Below are 23600 nucleotides of genomic sequence, written 5' to 3'. Positions count from 1 at the left end.
GGACAGAAACCCTACACTACAAAAAATCCGGACCGTACCAGTTCAAACTCTGGTTTAAAACCCACAAGAACTCGAAGAACTGTCATTTACTCTCTTTGCCTATGCATCTTGCAGAAATATAGGTTGCATGATGTTGAGCTATTAATGGATGCACTACTTCTCCGCAACACACCCGCAAGATAAACAACTCAAACAAATCATAAACAAAATAACATAACACTGTTTCAGGCCCAAATGTACTCTGCTACCACTAGCAGAGAGCCTCTGACGGTACCATACAACCATTGTCGGGTGCTACACATAAACAACTAAAAGGTGGGACCTTTGGATAAAATTACATCACTAAAAACTTTGATGAGCTGATTTTTAGAGGGATTCAAACAATATGGATGCGCTACATCTCCACAACACGCCCCCAAGATAAACATCTCGAACAAATCACAAAAAAAAAACGATACAACACTGTTTCAGGCCCAAATAACTCTGCTACCACTAACAGACAGCCTCAGGCAGTACCAGTGCTGCACATGAACAACTAAAAGGCTGGCCCTTTAGAGAAAACTCCATCACTAAAAACTTTGATGATATGATTTATAGAGGGGTTTGAACAATATGGACCAGTTCAGACAAAAAACACGGCTGTATGAAGCCTCACAAGTCAGTGCGTAGATTCATTGCTACCAGCCTTCAACCAGTGCATGAGGGAGCATGAGGGAGGCTCTGCAATGGGATCTCAGGGCTTGGCAGATCAGCAGGGTCTGATGTTGATTTTGCAAGATCTTAACGGGTATTTTGTGTACCTGAACATGCAGCATCATCCAGGAAATTTCCAACAACTGCTGTGTATTCTGGCAGCTGCTGGGGTAGTTTCAGGCGTGCGATGGTGCTAGCAGCTCTGTTATGGTGGTAGACATGCAGAGGATTGTGGGTTTTACGCTTGGTTTATCAGTGGCTGCTGCACTTAGGGTTTAGGGCTCGGGATCGTGCTCTGATACCATGTTAACAATGTTGTGTAATTGAAAAACCTGATCACAGCGGTAGGTTTCCCACTTATTTATAGTATATGTCAAAGCACATCACAATGACCATAATACCCTTACTCACAGTTACTAATATAGGTGTAACGATTGCATTCATGAATGTCGAATGTTTCTGATGTTACTTAGTACCCTTTGCAGACTAAACAATTCCATACATTTTTCTTTGATGTGAAATCAGCAGAACTGAATATTCAAATATGAAAGACTAGGATTTCCTCTTGCCAAAGGGCTTAACAATTCTCTAGTATGCAGTTAAAAATTCAGTGATAAAACTAAATAACAGGAATTACCTCACATGATTAGCAACTAATACAGGATCAAGGTCACAGCGCACCTCCTTTAAATCTGAACCCCATTTTGCAGTCAATATCCCAGTAACAATTATATCATCTGAAGCAAAAAGGTTATTATCAAGCCCCATCCAAAGAAGGAGGGAGGGGATGTTAATAAACAAATTTAGGAATGAATACATAATCAAAAGACAGGTCGAGAGTATACACCAGAAGATAAAAAAATCTTTTAAAAGCAGAATAGACACATATGAAGTATGAAAAAAAAAACGCACATGCAAAGAAGAATATAAAAGAGCAACAGAATAGGAACAAAACAAAAACGAGAAAAGGTAACAATATAGAAAAAAAAATCAAACAGCAGAAACCCTTTGATATAGCTTCAATCAACAATATTAGGTCTTTCTCATTCTAGAAATTGTTACTCTTCAACTAGGAGAAACAAGAGCCCACAAATGAATAATTTCACTAGTGTCAATACATCATCTTTGAAGCCAGAGTCCTTTAGTGTTGGAAATCCCAAAGATCAAACACAGTTATCAGATTAAAAAAATACACCAGCTTTCTTTGAATCCTAATGCACTAAAGATATTTAATTCCTATAATACATTGTATTCATAAAAAGCATAATGGCTGTCATTCAGTATTTCTGAAAGAGCATCTACCTATGTCCACAAATTTGAAATTGGTGGCAAATTTCTGCTTTTCGTGTTTTATCTTAACTGGGTCTTTTCCTTTCCTTAGGTTTTCTTGTTTGGGAGCGCCATGCAAACCCCTAATCAGCACCCTGAGACAGAATCCAGCATCGACGTACTTCAATCTTCGTTTGCAACCAAAACCCCCTCAACCTTCCACAAGGCACTCCCCAACCAATCCCTAACCAAGTTTCAAAAATCAGGACGTCTATTCAAACATAAACAGAGTAAGGCTCCATTTAACAAGGTTACACTCAAGAACCAAAGGACAATGATCAGACATAACTCTAGGAAGCACTTCTTGAGTTGAAGTAGGAAAAACATCCTCCCAATGTGTAGTAAATAGAACCTACCAATCCTAGTAATTGCTGACCTATTACCATCAGCCAACTAGGTAAATTAAGCATTCAAAAGAGAAATATCCCTGAGATCACACTCCCTAATAAAATAATTTATTATAAATAAAATATAAAAAAATAATTAAAAAAAAACACCTCATGCAAGAGGTAGTTCCACCAATGCCCATTTAGACCTATAGACATTGAAAAGGAACCAATTAAAACATCTAGTCTGCTAGCGAATCTAGTATTCAAAACAATCACAATGCCTCCCCCACAAGATCAATATGCTAACCAAATCCAATCTTTCCATAGAACCCAAATCCTCCTAACAAGAGCTATCCACCAGCTCCAATTTAGTCTCTTGAAGCATAACATCTAGGGCAAGCTTACCTATAATTTCCTTAATCTAACGCGATTTACTAGAGCACCCCAATACCAACATTCCAGCTTAACAACTTCATTTTGCCATCTTACTGCACCTAACCCTGTTACTCTCCCCGCCCCCCCCCCCCCCCCCCCCCCCCCCCCCCCTCCTCCTCCTCCTCCTCCTCCTCCATAGTTCATATTGACAGCCAATTTTTGCAATTCTTTCACTACTCTCTTTTTTTTTTCCCAATTCATAGGTTCTAGGAGAAACAGCTACCTTAACAACCTAACGTAAAGGATCAACTACAGCCCAACCAAGTCAGAAGCTCCTATTGGACCCAGCTGTTCCTCACATCCCTCAATGAATCTAAGGTTAAGGTCCTTCCTAAAGAACCTAACTCTCTTTGACATGAAATGTAGTTCTTTTCAATAAAATCAACATTAAAAATAATCCATTACAAGATTCAGAAAATCCAGGTACAGATTTTGGAACACAATAGTCGGTTGTAAAAAAAAAATGTAGAATGACACAAACAAGAATTACCCAGCAGGTTATCAGCAACTAAACACTTCCTCGTCAAAAAGATATTCTAAACCTATAGAGCCATGAAAAACCTTTACAATAGTGATAAGGTAGAGAAGATCTGTTACAAGGCCCCACATCCTCAAGACGTGCCTCTTGCTTCAAAAAATTCTAATTTTCCAATAGCATTCAGACATTGTTTAGAATCAGTCATAGCCTCAGACTCTTCCATATGCTCCTATAGATATGAAGATGGATATTTGTCCTCATATTCCCGAATATGTTCCTGAAGCAAATTGTCTTCCTCTTCATTCCATTCTTCTTCATAGGCTGCAAACTTGCTTATTTGTGTATACTCCCTTTGATCCACATTCCATAGCCATATCTGTTTCAAGACAATCATCGTAAAGACCCCCTCTACAGCCCCGGCCATCTCTATTGAGGCAACAATCATTGCTCTGTTTGTAGATAGTTGTCCATCACTCGCGGTTTGATGGATCAAAGAAATACAATTCTCATCTTCTTTCCCTTTCTAAATCATTGCAGTCTACTGTCTCAATATGGAGTTGTTCTAATAAAAAAAACCAATTGTGTCTTAAGTTCGGTCCCTGCATGATTCCAGATTAAGATTAAGACCCAGATTTGGAGCCATGTCATTTCAAGGATCCACCAAAGCTAAACCTCCCTCATTTTCTAATGATTCTTGGTCTCTGTCACACCATCTATAGCATCTCTAGGCTTTACTGAAGGTTGTAGACCTCCCCCCCCCCCCCCCAAAAAAAAAAAAACCAAAAAAAAAAAAGGGAAAAAAATATGCTTGATTGAAGACCATCTTGTGTTTCTAGGTTTTGTATTGATTAAGCCCTGACCAGCCGACTTGTCTGGCCTTAGGCCCACCAGATAGACAGGTTTGAAAGTAAGTCCTCCAAGCCAGAAATGGGTTATGTAGAAATGGTTCTAATTTCAATAAGTCTAAGCCCATTTTACAAGGCCTTTGCATTTGAAGGCCTGTGTTTAAAATTAAAGAAAGATCAGGCCAAGATACTACCGAGAATCACTCATTCACAAATTGGCAGTTTCCAAACTTGATGTCTTGCCTTGCTGGGATTTGCTTGAAAACCACCATAGCAGACTAGAAGAAGCTCCATGCTTCACCATCTCTACATAGCTAGCTCCATGGGATATCCTATGGTATACATGGCTTTTTCCCTCACTTTTCACTAAATCAACTAACCCGCAAGTCATACAAACTAATCCCATGATACCCTGAGTTGGTTGTTGTATTCTCCCCTCACCGTTGTTCTATGCTTTGCAAAATTACCACCAGCCTGAGGCCTCCTTTCCCTCCAGAATTCTCAAGGAATATCTCCCATCGGCATAGTTATCAAATCAAGATTTGAATTGTGAATCAAAATTCTAGTTTTAGGAATGGAGAATCGAGAATTGAATTGAATCGAATTGTAAGATTCGGTACACATCCAAAATCAATTCTAGATGACATGCATATATTGATATATGAACAAAAACCAAAATAGTAAAATACATATAGATTTTGATAATAAAAAATAATATTTCATATTTATGCTTTCCTAAACAAATGAAAGGTTAAGGAATTTACTCAAGAAATATTAATAAAAAAATTGAACTTTATGCTGTTTAAGGGAAGGAATTGAGAAAAAAAAAAAAGCTAAACTTTTGGTGTTTACCAACAATCAAAAAAATTAATATTTCATGCATATTCTTTCTCGAATTAAAAACAAAAAAAAAATTAATTAACTTAAAAAATGCAAATATTTGAACAAACTACTGAAAAAAAAAAAAAAAAACCCCAATTTTTGAATCTTAACAACAATGAAACATGAGTATCACCTTAGCCAAGGTGTGTTCTGCCCCTTCTTCTCAATGGCAGACCACTATATTGCTTCAAGAGTGAAGAATGGTTTTGCGAAGGCAGCATAAAACCTAAACTTCTACTTTCTCCTCATTTTTTAGCACAAAACTAACATAGACAAGGAATGGAAAGGTAATCGTGTAAAAACAAAAGCAAAAAAAAAGACAATTGTTGTGTTGAGGGTTTTAAATATGTCCAATCATTCAAGGTAAGATATGTCAAGAATCATGTGAATTAATGGATTCAGATCGATTCATTAGTGTTGAGATTTTGATTAAATGAATGACCATACTAGAAGATAGGTCTCACCCTTTATTTTATAATACAAATTAAATACATTCTAATGACAATAATACCTTTACTAACTCTCACTAATTAACATATTAACACACTTAATAACAATACTAAAAGACAAAAATAACCTCTAACACTACCCCTCAAGCTAGAGCATAAATCTCATATGCTCCTAGCTTGTTACAAAATAAATTTAACACAAGCACCCCCAAAAGATTTGGTAAACAAATCAGCAAGCTGTATATCAGACTTCACATAAGCGGTACTAGTGAGCTTCTACACAAGTTTCAATGTGTTTCATCCGCTCATGAAAGACAAGGTTTGAGGCAATACAAATACCATCTTGATTATCATACATCAACTTCATAAGCTGAGAGTGTGAAAAACCCAATTCTACCAACATTTTCCCAGACAAATTGACAAGTAGAGTGATGCATAGCTCTATATTTTGATTCAGCACTTGATCCGACCATCACAATTTGTTTCTTACTCTTCCAAGAAACCAAATTACCACCAACCAACATACAATACCCAGTTGTGGATTTCCGGTCAGGAGGCGACCCAACCCAACCTACATATGTATATCCATGAATATAAGCGTGACCCTGATCACAATATAAAAGACATCTCCTAGATGCCCTTTTGAGATATCTCAAGATGCAAACTACTGCGTCCCAATGACTTGTCCTCAACGAATCTAGAAATTGATTCACAACACATGTTGCAAAAGATATATCCCACCTAGTGACTGTGAGATAATTCAACTTCCCAACACATCTCCATTATTGTCCAGGATTAGTCAGCAAATCACCCATATCCGACACTAACTTACTATTAGGATCCACGAGTGTATCAACCGGTTTGGATCCAAACAATCTAGTTTCATCCAATAGATTAAGAATATTTCCTCTATGACAACAATTCCCATACGAGAGCTAGATACTTCTGTAACCAATAAGTATTTCAACAGTCCCAAATCTTTGGTTTGAAACTTAGTCTGTAGAAAAAGTTTGAGACTCTAAATACCTTTATCATCAATCACGTGTAATAACAATTGTTAAGATATGCATTATTAAAGTGATAATCTAACATGGTATCAGAGCTGGTTACCTGGGGGTCTTGGGTTCTAGTCCTTTTGCCTTCGTGTATTGTGTGGTATTTAAAAAATTATTGTATTCCTTATAATGGGTGATATTATCGTGTCTTTATCTCTCCACATATTGTCAAGTTGCACGTGTGGGGGAGTGTTAAAGCATGATTTACATTGTTGGCCCATAACCTAATAACTTAAACTTTTAGGTAAAGCGGTAATCTAACAATAATAACATCCACATAAACAACAAGAAGGATCCTATTCAATCAAGTATGACGATAAAACACCAAATGATCCACTGCACACTGTCAAAGACCAAAATCAAGTACTACAACACTGAAACAACCAAACCATGTTGTTTTAAACATATAGTGCCTTCTTGAGCTAACACACTAAGCCTAACTACCCTTGAGCAACAAACTCGGGTGGTTGCTCCATAGAGATCTCCTCAAGATCATCATGCAAGAAGGCATTCTTCACATCTAATTGATGTAGAGGCCAGTGACAAGCAATAGCTAAGGAGATGAATAGAGGTACTAATGTAAGTTTTGCAACTAGAGAAAAGGTGTCAAAATATTCCAAACCATACACCTAAGTATATTGTATATCCCTTAGCAACAAGATGGGCCTTTAAACGAGACACAGAACCATTAGGGTTGACTTCCACAATGTATAACCAGCTACAACCAACCACAAACTTGTCAAGAGGAAGAGATACCAAGTCCCAAATGTCATTGTCATGTAAAGCATTCATCTCTACAACCATAGCATTCCTCCACTTAAAGTGGGCTAGTACTTCCAAAACAAATTTAGGAAGGGTAGTAGATGATAGAGCAGTAACAAAACAATAATAGAAAGCTGATAAGAAGTCATAACAAAAATAGTTGGAAATGGGATGTTGGGTACATGAGCATTTACCTTTCCGAACAGCAATGGGAGGATCAAAATCATAGGAAATATAATCATTTGATAAGGAAACCAAAGGCGTGGTAGTAGAAGCTAGAGGGAACTCTCTTCCTTGGAGCCACCGTCATGAATACACCTGCAAATTAGGATGATCAAGATGATGAGAAGGACTCAAACTATATGGAGACTCTGATGGTTGGTTGGGCAAGGACAACAAAGTAGAATTCAAAAGATTAGGCAAAAGAAGAGACTCATTGAGCTTAGAAGCACTCAAGGATTGGGTGTAGCAAGGTATAGACTCAAAGAAGGTAACGTCTGCAGAAACAAAGAAGCAATGCGACACAAGACTATAACAACGATATCCCTTTTAAGCATATGAGTAGCCCAGAAAGACACATTTTATAGCATGAGGATGCAACTTATCCACCCCAAAAGTTAGTTTATGAACAAAGGACACACTCCCGAATATACGAGAAGTGAGAGACAATAAAGGTGAATTAAGAAAGAAAATAGAGTAGGGAATTTTACCACTAAGAACATAGGATGGCATCCCGTTGTTCAAATAGCAAGCAATAAGTACAACATCACTCCAAAACACTTTAGGTACATGCATTTGATAAAGTAAGGTGTGAGTGATTTCAAGGATATGTCTATTTTTCCTATCTGCAACCCCATTTTTTTAGGAGTTTGGGCACAAGATGATTGATGAACGATACCAAACTAAGTCGTATAAGTAGTAAATTGTGAACTAAAATACTCTTCAACATTATCACTTCGAAGTATTTGAACTAACAAACCCAATTGAGTCTTTATTTCAGAGCAAAAGGCATAAAATATATGAAATAACTCGAAACGATCTTTTATTAAAAATAGCCAAGTCATTCTTAAATAATCATCCACAAAGATCACAAAGTACCAGAAACTCAACTTGGACACAACTCTACTAGGACCCCAAATATCAAAATGGACTAACATGAAAGCGTCTACAGCCTGTTTATTGACTTGGGAAGCAAAAGGGATGCGATGGTGCTTTCCCAACTCACAAGACTCACAATCAAGGCTAGACATAAAACTCAAATCTGGACCAAAATGTTTCAACTTTTCCAGTGAAAGATGACCAAGATGACAATGAAATTGGATAGGTGTGGCAGCAACAGTGCAGGTGATAGAAGGAGATATCAACTCAAAGTGATAAAATCCACCAGCTTCACACCCTCCTCCAATCGTCTTCCTCATTTTCAAATCCTAAACAACCACATAATCAGGGAAGAATGTTACTGAACAATTCATGGGTTTAGTAATCTCGCTAACGGATATAAGATTGAAGAAAAAAAAACCTTGGGAATATAAAATTCGAAGGAAGAGAAATAGATGAAATGGAATTTATAGTCCCAATTCCCTTGACTACAACAGTGGATCCATCAACAAGAATGACACAAGGTAAATTTGTAAGATGTTGAAGAGTAGAGAAGAAATCAAGAATACCTATGACCTAATCAGTGGCAGCGGAGTCTATGACCCAAGGGCTAGGACGAGAAGTACTAGATGACAAGCATACTGTCGGATTACTTGTTTGGGCAAAAGATGTAATGGGAGGAGAAGCTTGTTGTGACACTTGATACTGCTGGAACTTGGAATACTCTTCCTCTAACATGGATACAGTATGTTGCCCCCCACTCAGCCTTAAAGGTGTGGAGTCAGTGGTGGTTGCATTTTTTGCCCCCAAAGGTGCGAAGTCAGTGGTGGTTGCATTGGCAACACGTGAAGTTCTACCATGGAGATCCTAACACTACTCAATAGTATGATTACTTCATCCACAATGAGTGCACTTGCGAGGAGTGCCTTTAACTCATCCATCTTTGCCACCATGACCACTCGAACCACCAATAACTTCTACAGTTGTTTGGTAGAGAACTAGAATAACCTTGTGTAGCAAAGACTAACATCTCAAAGCCAAATGCAAGATCAAGAGAATGTTTGCTAAAGGAAGCACAAAGGACATGAGAATAAACATCAGCAAATTATGGCAACTCTGCGCTACTAAGTATCTAAGACTGGACTACCTCAAACTCAGGACTCAAGCCTGCTAGAACCCGAAGAACTGTCATCTGCTTCCTTATGCATCTCATGAACATCGGCGGTTATAGGTCGCACGACGTTAAGCTCCTTATGAATACACTTAATCTCTCCAAAATAATCTGCAATGCTCCTATCTCCTTGTTGTAATTGAAAGTACTCCTAGGATAAATCATACAAATGTGTAATGTTACTAGAGTATAGAAGCTTGGCATAATCCCAAATCTCCTTGTACGTATAGAGATGCATGCACATCTATGCAATTTGTGGCTCCATCAAATTCCACAAGAGGGAAACAATCAAGGCAACTTCTTGAATCCACACATCTTTTCTCTTTTCATCAGAAGGATTAGATTGGAGAAAATGATCAAATTTTCTTAATCCCACTAAATAAACCCGAACAGCTTTAGACCATTGAACATAATTCTTTCCATCCAACTCTTTAGTTGTTATCTATGGCAGCGATGAAGGAAACATATTTTTGGGATTCATAGACTCCATCCCAACACTCACAAACTTGTAGCCACACCAATGTCAAACAAGAGAACAATCAAAACTAATCAGGACAATCAAAAACTAAGTGAAGTACCAACACAACCACGAACGAGGTGAACAACTTACCAATTGATATAGCACTGCCACAGCTTCACAACTTAACTTACGAACACTACCACTACTCCATGAAACTCACAAAGAAGCCTTTACAAACACTGAACAAAAACTAACGAATTACCATGAGTGCAACAACTTGACAATACTGTCTAGAGAAGGAATTAGAACGTGGGGGCGCGTGGGGATATTTTTGGTGATGGGGTTTTGCGAAGGTAGGCTTCAGAGGGCTCTATTTTTGGCTATATGGTTAGTTTTGTGAGATAATGAAGGGTGGAGGTGGATCTGAGAAGGGCAGCAACAAGAATGTGTTTTCCGGCAACAACCGAGTATGATAGGGTTTCAATTGGACCATGCTCTGATACCATGTTGAGATTTTGATAAAATGAATGACCTAGCTTGAAGATAGGTCTCTCCCTCTATATATAATACAAATCAAATACATTCTAATGGCAATAATACCCTTACTAACTCTCACTAATTAACATACTAACACACTTAATAATAATACTAAAAGACATAAATAACCTCTAACAATTAGATTCACGAGGTAATCTAATTCAATAGACTCGGCAACAATTCAGTTATTTTTAGATTCACTAGTAATGCTAAATCAATTTAGTATGGAATTGATACAAATTCCAACAACTATGCCCACAGATCTACGAAAGCTTTTCGATTACAATCTTCCGTCCAAAATTATTAGACACAAACTGAATGATCAAAGACCCTCCTAGATTACTCATCATTTTTACCCAAGAATAATTGGATTTTTGTGATCAAAATTCAAATATTTGTTGTTGAATCCATTTAACTTCATTTGCTTACAATAAGCACCTGAACTCGTTGCTCCCATATTTCTCCACAATCTTGATTGCCTGTGAGGCAAAGATCACTTAGAAGGGAGAAAAAATTTCCTATCGGCCTTGACCACAGCATTCATTTGGGGGGGGGGGGAACATTTCTCTACCTTTTACCCTTTTTTAAAAGATAAAGCAGAGATTTTGGGTTGGGGTGGGGTGGGGTCGGGGGGAAAAGGAACATGACTATTGGAGTGAATCCTCCTGAAACCACATTTTCTCTGCAACTAAAAAAACAATAAAAAATTTTTCTTAGTAATCAGATATAAGAATCAAAAATGCGTACTTTTAGTAATGACAACTATGATAGTATTCGGTTGTCCTAGTACCAACATCAAGAAGAGAGATCAGATAATATTCTACTGACACATGAGTTGATACATTTAAAGAGAGAGAGAGAGAGAGAGAGAGAGAGAGAGAGAGAGAGAGAGAGAGGGAGAGAGATTGAGGGGTGGCTCTAAAGAGAGATGTGAGAAAGGCTTATGAGCTGGTTATGACGGCCTAGAAAGAAGGGGATTGAGAAAATTTTTAAGAAATTGGAGTTCCCATGAGTCATCTTAAAGTACCTATCAATGTGTGCAAGTAAATGGATAAATCATGTGGAGAATTTTGGCGGGAAAGAAAAAGACATGGAGAGAAATGACATGCCTTACGAAATGGAGAAAATTTTGTGAACCAGCTTCAGCAGGACGTTTGGTGATTAGGGAACATAATCTTTTTAATAGAGCCCTATTGCCGAAGCAGTTTGGAGATCAATTGTTAGGCCTCAAAGGTTATGGGCTAGAGTATGCAATTCAACATATTTTGCAAAGGCATCAATTTGGGAAGCAAAATGCCCAGCAATTGCCTCCTTGGGATGATCCCTAGATTCCAGAGCTGGGGGAGAAATCATTGCCAAATAGAATCAATGCAGTTGTTCAAGAGAGCCTTTGAAAGTAGGAGAATTCATAGATAAATAGAGGGAATCCAGAAAGCTGAGCTCAATTCAAAATTTCATTAATGAAGAGGGCAAGGAAAAATTTTGAACATTGTATTACCAATAGCTGAAAACGGCAGTGTGATATGGAGATATTGCATCAATGGTGAATTCTCAACAAAATATGATCCCTCCGAGTTGAAGAAAGGAACTAGAAGAGATAATCCAAATGCAGAGGTTTCTCATAGCCAACAAAATGAAAATAATAAGGCGAGAAAGACACTGGCATCATCTGGAATAGAAAATGATGCCAAAGATTGAATTCTTTCTTTGTAGAGCAATCACAAATGAATTACCAAAAAATATGTTTTGATAAAAATGCATAAATTGATAAAAAAAAATTATGGAATATATTTGAAGATGGTATTGAAAATACTGATCACATCTTGCTTAAGTGGAGTAGGGCCCAAACAGTTTGGTTCAGTTCTCCCCTGCAATCCAGAGTCAATCTGGAAATGTTTGGAAATTCTTGAAGTACATGATAATGAATGATAGAGGTTCTGACAGTGTTTGCAGTATTTTTCCAGAACCAAAGGATTGCAGAATAAAAAGCAATCTAATAATTGGCGATGATATGAAAAGAAATTTTTCATAGAAGCACATCATCTTCTTTCTGCTTGTAAAGAACTTTTCTTACAGGTTGCACCATTAGAAGATGACCCATTGGACATTAAGGAAAACCACTTGAAGAAAGAAAGGTGCAAGACAGATCATTTTGGTGTAACCCTGCATTGTTGCAATCAGCCAAGGAAGCAGCAACCGGACTGATTTTTAGAAACAAGGATGGTGACCAAGTTATGATGCTGGGAAGGAAAGGTAGAATGCGATCTTCCAAGCGGGCAGAGACTTGGGGAATTTCACAAAAAATGAAATGGTTGTTTCCTTAATGTGGAAGGAAATAACCGTCATATTAGAACAAAAGCAGTTTTGGAAGATATGAATAAGCATAGTACAACCTCGGGCTGCAAAGTTCTTGTTCCAAGATATTCTCAATTTAGCAAAAAAGTTATCTTGGTGTAATTTCTTCTTTGTTTGAAGGAAGGATAATTGGCTCGCCCATTCTCATCTCAGCAACTTTACTTTTCAAATATGTTGTCCCTTGGTTGCCCAACATTTTACCATATAGCATAGCTGGCCTTAAAGCCGTCCTATAGAACTTCACTTTTAATTTTAAGGGTATTTTATGATCACACAACATGCTTGAAACACTTCTCCATTTTACCAACCAGCTTTAACTCGATGCATTACATCTTCTTCTATTTTTCTTTCAACTTGCATAATAGATCCAAGATATCGCAATCTACCGCCGTTATTGATTTCTTGACTATCATGTTTAACTTTTTCTCCAATATTTCTCCTACTATGACTAAAATTATGTTTCATATATTCTGTCTTATTTCTACTTATCCTAAAAGCTCTAGATTCTAAAGCTTCTCTTCCTAATTCTAACTTAGATTCTACTCCAACCCTAGTTTTTGAAATTTTTCCAATGAGGATAAAATGTACTATGATTAAGGAGTCAAAGTTCAGTTAGAAATAAGAACACAAACTTCCTAGGATGAAATAGTTAGAATATTTTCTAAGTAAAGACCTTCAATCTTCTTTCCCTCTCTTCTTTGATCAAGTCTCAAACATGCAGAAACTACTCCATCTTGTCTCCCCTTACTCTCTTTGGTTTAGCGATGGAAATTCTATCAAACCTAGTTGGTGGTATGGACCTAGAACCCTTTATACAATTGCCCAAGTGACTCAATCCATCATAGAGTCATCATATGTAGATGGTCTTTCCCTTCATAGGTGAATGCACCTTCAATTAATTATCCATGATTTAATGTGATACATTCCTTAATCCTTCATTTAATGTGGTATATTCCATAATGATACATTGATAAGAGAGAGACATGACTTTGATCAATGTATCTCTATTCTTCCGATGTATCTTGGGAGACTATTCATTAATAATTAAAGAGCGATGACTTTGGTCATTATATCATGTACATCCAATAAATACAGTACCTGAATTTGTAATTATATAGCACACTATTAACCAAATTAAAAATTAAATCTATATCCTTTATTTTTATAATAAATTTCCCATATACATTAAACATATTCCCTAGTCTAATTCAAGAATTTTATATATATTACAATGTGAAACATTATATAGTTGGTTAAGATACCAATTATTTCATGAACCAAGACATACATAATCCTGAATTAATTAAATTATATGCACAAACACATCCATGTAATAATCATACATCTATATATAAATCCAACAGCAATACCTCCAGCTTTCACAATATCAACAAGATCATTCTTCATAATAATAGGAATTGAACGAGGAATAGCCCCAACACCTAACACTTGCGTACTTTCTTGAATCTTGATTTCCTGATAATCATGGCACATTGCCGTGTTTTCTAGAACCTTGAAAGTTGTGCCTTCACAGAATTTGGACTTCTGTCATTGGAGAAAATGGATTAGTCATCAAACTTCAGAAAAAAGTAGAATCTACACATTTAGCAACATGCTTACAAATTCATAACCGTGAAAACAGTAAAAACACAAATGAATTCTAAAACTACTTTTAAGGGGGGGAGGGAAACATCAAAATTAGTCAAAAACTCTAAATTTCTCACATTTCTCATCATAAAGATTTGGAGGACTATCTATTTCATTCAGAAGATGAAGCCACAGAATAAATTAATCATAAATCCTAAAGGGGCTCAAAAATCACAACTAGATGAATTTCATTTTTTCTTATAGTGCATACCCTCGTGGAGCAATTTCACTGTAGTTATCTATAATCTACTTTGTTATCTTCGAACTACATAAATTGTTTCTTTCTAAAAAAGGACTACAGGATATGACGTGAGATAGAGTAAAGAAAAAACCTGGGCATGGCAAGATGATGGAGGCAGTATGGCATTTCTATTTTCCACCTCAGAACAAACCTTGAACCTATACAATCAATTCAACAGACGATCAGCTAAAAATTTTGTCTGACAAATAACATCATATATCGCAGTGAATCAAATAAAAAGGAAAAGGCACTAGTTGAATGCATTAGTACTCATCACCTGATCTAAGGTTGCAAAACAGCAAAAGTAGCTGAATGCACTTTATGGAGGTTCAGAAACAAAAAGAATATTTCATTAATAGGAAGAGAATTTACATCAGGAAGAATGAGACATCTGCTGAAAAAGGCCTGGAACAATTCAAGACCAAAAAAATAAAGGATCAACATCCCAATAGGTTCCTCCAATCTCTTTGTAACTTGTGGAAACTAATCCTCTGAAAAATCTCAATCCAGTGCACCACAGTGAGGCCAAAATCTGAATTTTATCCCAAACCAGTGCCCAAATTAATTTCTAGGTTCAGTAAATCAGTTAGCAGTAATATTAATTCTAAATTAATACTAGGCAAAATAATATGTTCAATCATTAAGCTTCGACATTATTACTTTTCAGGAACATTGATGTCAAATTGTTCAGCTAAAATTTTCTCCAGAATAAAATGTTCCATCAAAATGTTTGGAGATATTTCAAACTATAGTTGTAAGAATCTTATGATTCTCAATTTGATTCATACAATTCATATCAGATGCACATTAAATTGATTTGAATCTTACTCGAGAATCTAAAAACAATCGAGTCGTTGCCAAATCTATCAATTCAACTCATGAATCTAATGATTCAATCTGAATCCATCAATTCATACGATTCTGGACCTATCATATCATGATAAACCCGACTAGTTCAAAACAAAAACAACATTTCTTTTCTTTTTATTTCTTTTATTTTTACATGATTACATTCTGCTCCTTGTCTATGTAAGTTTTGTGCAAAAAAACAAAAAAAAAAAAAAAATAACAAAGCACACACACACACACACCGAACTTTAAGTCTTATGTTGCCTTCACAAAACCATTCTTCATCTCTAGGAGGAATGTAGTATTCTGCAATTGAAAAGAAGGGACAGAACAAAAGTCAGCTAAGGTGGTACCCATGTTTCATTGTATTATTAAGATTCAAAAGTTGGTTTTTCAATAATTTGTTCAATTATTATCCATTTTAGGTTTTTTTTTTTTTTTTTTCCTTCTTAAATCAAGAAAAAATATGCATGGAATTTTAAAAAAAAAATTGTCAATACTCAATAAACACCAACAGTTCAATTTTTTTTATTATTCTTTCTTGATTCCTTCCTTTAAGCAGCAAATCTTCATTTTTTTATTGATATTCTTAAACACCCTTACTTTTCATTTGTCTTAGGAAAACATACGCATGAAATACGATTTGTTATTTGTCAAAATCTAGATGTACTCTATTATTTTTCTTGCTGTTCATATGTAGATATTGCATGTCATTTAGAATTGATTCTGGAAATTTGTACCAAATCTTACGATTTGATACTCGACTCTCAATTCCCAAATTCGAATTTCAATTAATGATTTGAATCTCGATTTGACAACTATGTTTAAAACAAATATCTAGGAATTCATCAAGAACACTTAAATCAACACAATAAATTGGAAATTTCTACAGCTTTCAACAATTTTTTTCTTTAACCATTCAACAAGTGAATTTACTACAAGTCCCAAGAGTTTAAGCCTCTAGCATCAATGGTAGCTTAACATAGTATTAGAACCCAAATTTTCCAGCTGCCTTGAGTTCAAACTCCATTGCCCATGTCCGTTCATTTGTCCATCTTCTTAAGTGTAGCCACATTGCGCACAAAAAGATTCATGAGGACAAGGAGGATTAGAGTTCAAAGTAGTTACCAGAAAACACTAACACCCTAGCAAACCACATATTGATACGAACATTCCAAAACATGGTACATTTTGTTCCAGAATGCTAAATCTAACAATCCAAAGTTTTAGTTCAATATTTTTCAAATATCACTACTTATTCTTGGTTAAAAGTGAGAAATCATCACATTTTAATTGTATTTTTGTCATTATTAATCTATTCCACAACAGAAACTCTCTTCTAGATTTAGATACAGCTCAAAATCCTCTCCAAAATATACAAGTGACATTTACACATATTTCATCAATATATCTAATTAAGTATAACCCTAACGTTCCACATTTTAGGGCAAATGTTGTACTGTGATCCTGTTGTTCCACGTTCTAGGTAACATAGGTTCAAACTCCGGACCTCTTGAACCAGAATTTCATATCATGCTAAGGTACTCTTTATCAGCCCCAAAAGATAAGTGGTGACTTAACATGCTATCTATGCAGACTGGCTTACATCACCTCCCAAATAAAACTGAAAAAATCATGCGCTCGACTCCACTTGATTAATAAGGAAATGAGGCCCACAGGTGAAGGAGAGTATGATAATATTTGATTAAATAAATAAAGTTAATTACTAACTGTTAGAGGTTATATATGTCTCTTAGTATTATTATTATAGAGTGTGTTAGTATGTTAATTAGTGAGAGTTAGTAAGGGTATTATTGTCATTAAAACATATTTATATTTGTATTATAAATAGAGGGAGAGACCTATCTTCAAGTTAGGTCATTCATTTTTAATCAAATCTTAACATGGTATCAAAGCATGATCCTATCTGAACCCTACTTTCCTCAGTTGTCACTAGAAAACACCATTCTCGCGGCTGTTCTTCCCTAATCCACCTCCATCCCGTACTAAATCACAAAACCAACCATATACCCATAATCAAACCCCCCCCCCCCCCCCAACAACGACCCACCCCACAAAACCCAATCGCCGGAGGGCCGCCCCACACGCCAGCCAGATGCCAGTAGAGCCAACCCCACATGTTGGCGTGTGAGAGCAGTTTTGGCCACTTTTTTCCTTTATTTTCTTCTACCATGCTCCGATTCCTTTTTTAGACTATATTATCAAGCTGTTAGGTCAGTTTTTTGCTCAAAAATTCAACCTTTTCCAACCATGCACTCGCGGTATTCCGTTAATTTCTGTTCAGGGTTTGTGAAGGCTTCCTTGTGAGTTTTTTGGAGTCATGGCAGCGTTCCTATGTTCAGTTGTGAGGCTGTCGCAGTCCAATATCCATCAGTGAGTTGTTCACCTTATCCATGGTTGCGTCGGTACTTCACATGGTTTGTGATTGTTTCGATTATTGATTGTTCTTCTTGTTTTTGGTGTGGTTGCTGTTTGTGAATGCTGTGGCAGCGCTATATCCATCGGTGAGTTGTTCACCTTGTCCGTTGTTGTGTCGATGCTTCACATAGTTTGTGATTGTTCCGATTAGTTTTGAGTGTTCTTGTTTTTGCTGTGATTGCGGATTTATCAGTGTTTGGATGGAATCTATGAATCCCAAAAATTTGTTTCCTACATGGCTGCCGCAAATAACGACTCAAAAGTTGGATGGAAAGAACTATGTTCAATGGTCTAAAGTTGTTCGGATTTATTTAGCAGGATTACGGAAATCTGACCACTTGCTCAAATCCGAGTCTTCTGATGAGAAGAAAAAAGACGTGAATTCAGGAAGATGCCTTAATTGTTTCCCTTTTATGGAATTTGATGGAGCCACAGATTGCACGGATGTGTATGCATCTAGATACGTGCAAGGAGATTTGGGATTATGTCAAACTTCTTTACTCCAGTAACATTACACGTATGTATGATTTATCGCAGGAATACTTTTAGTTACAACAAGGAGATAGGAGCATTATTAATTATTTTGGAGAGATGGAGCATATTCATGAGGAGCTTAATGTCGTGCAACCAAAACTGTCGATCTTTGTGAGATGTAGAAGCACAAGGAGTATCTGACAATTCTTTGCATTCTAGCAGGCTTGAGACTTGAGTTTGAGGCAGTTCAAACCCAGATACTCAGTAGTACTGAGCTGCCATCATTTTTAGATATTTATTCTCATGTCCTTCGTGCTTCCTTTAGCACGTATTCTCTTTTTCTTGCTTTTTGGCTCTGAGAGGACAGCCTTTGCTACACAGAGTGAAAGTTCTCTACCAAACAACCGCAAAAGTTATTGCAGTGTTTCAAGTAGTCGTAGTGGTAGAGACGGACGAGGCAAAGGTACTTCTCGCAAGTGCACTCATTGTGGATGGAATAATCATAGCATTGAGCAATGTTGGGATCTTCGCAGCAAACCTTCATGTCTTGCCAATGCAGCCACCACTGACTTCACACCTTTGGGGACAGCCAATGCAGCCACCACCGACTCCTCACCTTTGGGGTCGAAGTGGGGGGCAATGTATTGTCTCTATGTCAAAGGAAGAGTATTCCAAGTTCTAGCAATATCAAGCATGACAGCAAGCTTCTCTTCCCATTGCATCTCTTGCCCAATCTGGTAAGCACACAGTATGCCTGTTATCTAGTACTTCTCGTCCTAATCCTTGGGTAATACACTCCACTGCCACTGATCATATCACAGGTATACCTAGCTTTTTCTCCACTCTTCAATATCCTGCAAATTTACCTTGTGTTACTCTTGCTAATGGATCCACTACTGCAGTCAAGGGAATTGGGACTATAAATCCCACTTCTTCTATTTCTCTTCCTTCGATTTTATTTATTCCCAAATTTCCTTTTAATCTTATGTCCGTTAACAAAATTACTAAATCCATGAATTGTTTAGTGACATTCTTCCCTAATTTTGTGGTTATTCAGTGCACAATCAACTACTCATATGATTCAGTTTGGTACTATTCATCAAAAATCTTGTGCCTACACTCCTCAACAAAATGGGGTTGCAAAGTCAAAAAATAGACATCTTCTTGAAATCACTTACACTTTACTTTATCAAACACATGTACCTTAAGTGTCTTGGAGTGATGTTGTACTTACTGCTTGTTATCTGATCAATAGAATGCCATCCTTTGTTCTTAGTGGTAAAATTCCCTACTCCATTCTCTTTCCAAATTCACCTTTATTTTCTCTTCTTGCTCGTATATTTGGGTGTGTGTCCTTTGTTAATCAACTAACTCCTGGGGTGGATAAGTTGGATCCTTGTGTTATAAAATGTGTCTTTCTGGGCTACTCATATACTCAATAGGGATATTGTTGCTATGGTCTTGTGCTGCATCGCTTCTTTATTTCTACAGATGTTACCTTCTTTGAGTCTACACCTTACTACACCAAGTCACTAAGCGCTTCTGAGCTCAATAAGTCTCTTCTTTTGCCTAATCTTCCAGATTCTACATTGATCTCCTTGCCCAACCAACCATCCGAGTCTCCATGTAGTTTGAATCCTTCTCATCGCCTTGACCATCCTAACTTGCAGGTGTATTCACGATGGTGGCACCAAGGAAGAGTCCTCTCTAGCTTCTACTACCACGCCTTTGGTTTCCTCATCTGAGGATTATACTTCCTATGATTTTGATCCTCCTATTGTTGTTTGGAAAGGTAAATGCACATGTACTCAACACCCAATTTCCAACTATGTTTGTTATGAGTTCTTATCAGCTTCCTATTATCGTTTTGTTACAATTTTGTCACAATTTTGTCACCTACTACCCTTCCTAAATTTGTTTCAAAAGCCTTAGCCCATTCAGGGTGGACTGGTGGAGGGATGCTATGGTTGACGAAATGAATGCTTTACATGACAATGGTACTAGGGACTTGGTACCTCTTCCTCTTGACAAGCCTATGGTTAGTTGTTGCTGGGTTTACATTATGAAAGTCAACCTTGATGATTCTATGGCTCTTCTAAAGGCGTGTCTTGTTGCTAAGGGATACACTTAGGTGTATGGTCTGGATTATTCTGATACTTTTTCTCCAATTTCCAAACTCATATTGGTATGTTTGTTCATCTCCTTGGCTACAACTTGTCACCGGCCTTTGCATTAGTTAGATGTTAAAAATGTCTTCTTGCATGGTGACCTTGAAGAGGAGGTTTATGTGGAGCAACCACCTAAGTTTGTTGCTCAAGGGGAGTCAAGCTTAGTGTGTCAGCTCAAGAAGACTAGAGGCTTCGTCGAGAGAGCTGAAGCTTAGTCAAGAGGAATCATCGAGAGAGGAGAAGACCGGAGGTTTTGTCGAGAGAGCAGAAGGTATTGTCGAGGAGAAGACGTCGCTAGAGGCTTCATCGAGGCTTTGTTGAGAGAGCAGAAGCTTCGTTGAGAGAATAAGCTTTGTCAAAGATAGAAAGAAAAGGGTTTTAGATTCATTCTGGGTTTTTTTTTTTAATTTATATTTTAAATCGAGCAATGCGTACGCCTTTACATTTAAGGCGTAAAAGGCGAGTATTTACATTTGAGGCGTACGCATTTTTGGATTTGCCCATTTCCACTTACGCCTTAGGGCATTTTACGCCCAAATCGCCTCAAGTGGCGCGCCTCAATAATGCCTTTTAAAACACTAGTTGGTGGTAATTTTGTTTCTTGGAAAAGTAAGAAACAAATTGAGGTGGCAAGGTCAAGTGCTAAATCAAAATATAGAGTTATGGCTCACACTAGCTGTGAACTTGTCTGGTTGAAGAACATGTTGGAAGAATTGGGTTTTCCGCATTCTCAGCCTACGAAGTTGATGTGTGATAATCAAGCTGCTCTTCATATTGCCTCCAACCCAATCTTTCATGAGTAGACGAAGCACATTGAAGTTGCCACTTTGTTCGGGAGAAACTTATGCAAAAGCTCATTACAACCGCTTATGTGAAGTCACATGCAGCTTACCGATTTGTTTACCAAAACATTTGGGGGTGCTCATGTTAGATTCATTTGTAACAAGCTAGGAGCTTATGACATTTATACTCCAGCTTGAGAGGAAATGTTAGAGGTTATATATGTATTTTAGTATTATTATTATTGAGTGTGTTAGTATGTTAATTAGTGAGAGTTAGTAGGGGTATTACTGTCATTAGAATGTATTTAAATTTGTATTATAAATAGAGGGAGAGACCTATCTTGAAGTTAGGTCGTTCGTTTTTAATCAAATAGGAGCAATAATCAGATCTTAGTGTCTGTCCCCTCTCCCTCATAACCATCTGGGGTTAGAAACAACTAGCACCAAGCTAGAAACTGATCAAGGCATCAAGCTCCTAACATATAACAATACCATCATAACAAGAGATAGCTAGAACACTGCTTGGCCAGCAGATGACATGGAAATCGGAGGTAAACAAACTAAAACAAATCATAATGCTAATGAAAGATGAACCATCTACGCGGCAAAAACAAACTCTAGGAACAATTCATAACCATAGATGTGACAAAAGCTTCTTCTTTTTTTTTTCATGTTGCTGCAGTGGCAAATTAAAATTTTAAAAAAAAAAATCCCTGGGCCACACGAATCCTCATTTAGCGAGGATAGGAAGAGGATCATCAAAGTGTATGCAGCCTTGCTCCAGTTTTTAGTAAAGAAACTGTTTCCTTGGACTCGAATATATAACCGACGGGTCACAAAGGAGCAGCCTAACCATTGACTCAAGGTCCGGCCTCAAGCAAATTGAGATGTTAAAAAAATACACCGTGTTGGAAAAAGACAAAGTCAAACAACCACCTGCCCTTGCATTTCCGGCATTCGTATTCTCTCTCCCCTTCGATCATCTTGATTGCCCCAGATCGGATTACAGTCCCTTTCAGAGTGAGAAGAATCCCGCGATGCTTCACTCTTATACCCCCAATGCTTGGAAAAGTCTCTACAAACACCCGAACACTCACATTAGCATACAATCCAGAACAAAATGCGAAGGCTCATTAAGGAGAAAAACAACGTATAGAATTCTAGGAACGAAAAAGAAACAAACCGGGGCATTCCAGCGGGGAACCACTGATGTCGATCCTAACGTGGGCGTGCTCCTTTAAACTAGCGTTCTCGCAATTTCGAAAGTGCTCAAAAACGATTTTCTACGAGCCCAGAGACACAGAAACAATATTTTTTTGTTTAAAAACAAACAAACAAACGGCTGTTCATAGAAAGTTCTCCGAAATAGTTGATACCTGAGCCCATACGGCCGCTTCATCGAAGAGCGGCAAATATTTTGCGGGTTCAGAGAAAACAAGAAGAGCGAGAGAAGGATTTTCGTTCAACAGCTCCGCAAACCTGCAGAGAGAGAATTTAGAGAGAGAACGCATGGAGAGAGGATGAGTTTGTTGAACATGGAGAAGTATTACTCGACATAGAGAGGGTAATGAAGGCGAGGATTAGGGGAACGGACGAGGGAGCGAAGTTGCGAGGAGTAGTGGCGTATGAGGAAGTCCGCCATGGCCTTCCTGGACGCGAGAGCATCCACTTCCGGCGGTTGTGAGGCCATGACCTTCAGAATCAAAAGCGGGGAAGAGACTGGTTTTGTTTTTCTTTTTGTTACGGGAGACTGCTTCGCAGCTTGCGGCTCTGGGTTTTCCAGGGAGAACTTGGCGGGAAATTGAGGAAGGAAAGACGAGCATCATTTTTCATCTCAAGGACGGGGGTAAACTCCAGACTAGTTAATTTGATCGTGACAGAGGTGAAGGTGGTAAATGACAAGACCATCAAAAAAGGCAAACAAAATCCAACAAACATTTACCGTCAAGTTAGGTTTGGGATGAGAGAAGAAAACGAAGCACTATGCGTGTGCACTCCACAGCTCTCTATTTTTAAAAAAAATTATTAAAAAAAATTATTAAAAAAAATTATAATAAATAAATAATATAATAACATTTTAAAATAATTGTAAATAGTTATAAAAGTATTTTAAGATAATTAT

General features: G+C 37.3%; 1 protein-coding gene across 3 annotated transcripts in view; it reads right to left on the bottom strand.

Annotated features, from left to right (window-relative positions):
- The window catches only part of LOC131164565 (probable DNA helicase MCM9), a 100709-nt gene extending 77452 nt beyond the window's left edge, over positions 1–23257 (bottom strand). For all 3 annotated transcript variants that reach the window (XR_009139283.1, XM_058121849.1, XM_058121850.1), the window contains exons 1-7: positions 23029–23257; positions 22855–22957; positions 22662–22761; positions 22415–22553; positions 14858–14924; positions 14249–14423; positions 1331–1430 (exon numbers count right to left, since the gene is read on the bottom strand). Coding sequence is in view for 2 of the 3 variants with exons in the window: in XM_058121849.1 (XP_057977832.1) it covers positions 1331–1430; positions 14249–14423; positions 14858–14924; positions 22415–22553; positions 22662–22761; positions 22855–22957; positions 23029–23168 (824 nt within the window). In the remaining variant the exon portion in view is untranslated. The remainder of the gene's footprint in view (positions 1–1330; positions 1431–14248; positions 14424–14857; positions 14925–22414; positions 22554–22661; positions 22762–22854; positions 22958–23028) is intronic.
- Positions 23258–23600: the final 343 nt, after the last annotated feature.

This window comes from Malania oleifera, chromosome 9 (assembly GCF_029873635.1).
Source record: "Malania oleifera isolate guangnan ecotype guangnan chromosome 9, ASM2987363v1, whole genome shotgun sequence".
NCBI lineage: Eukaryota > Viridiplantae > Streptophyta > Magnoliopsida > Santalales > Ximeniaceae > Malania > Malania oleifera.
Note: the sequence above shows the minus strand (reverse complement) of the source record. Positions and strands in the feature narration are given on the sequence as shown.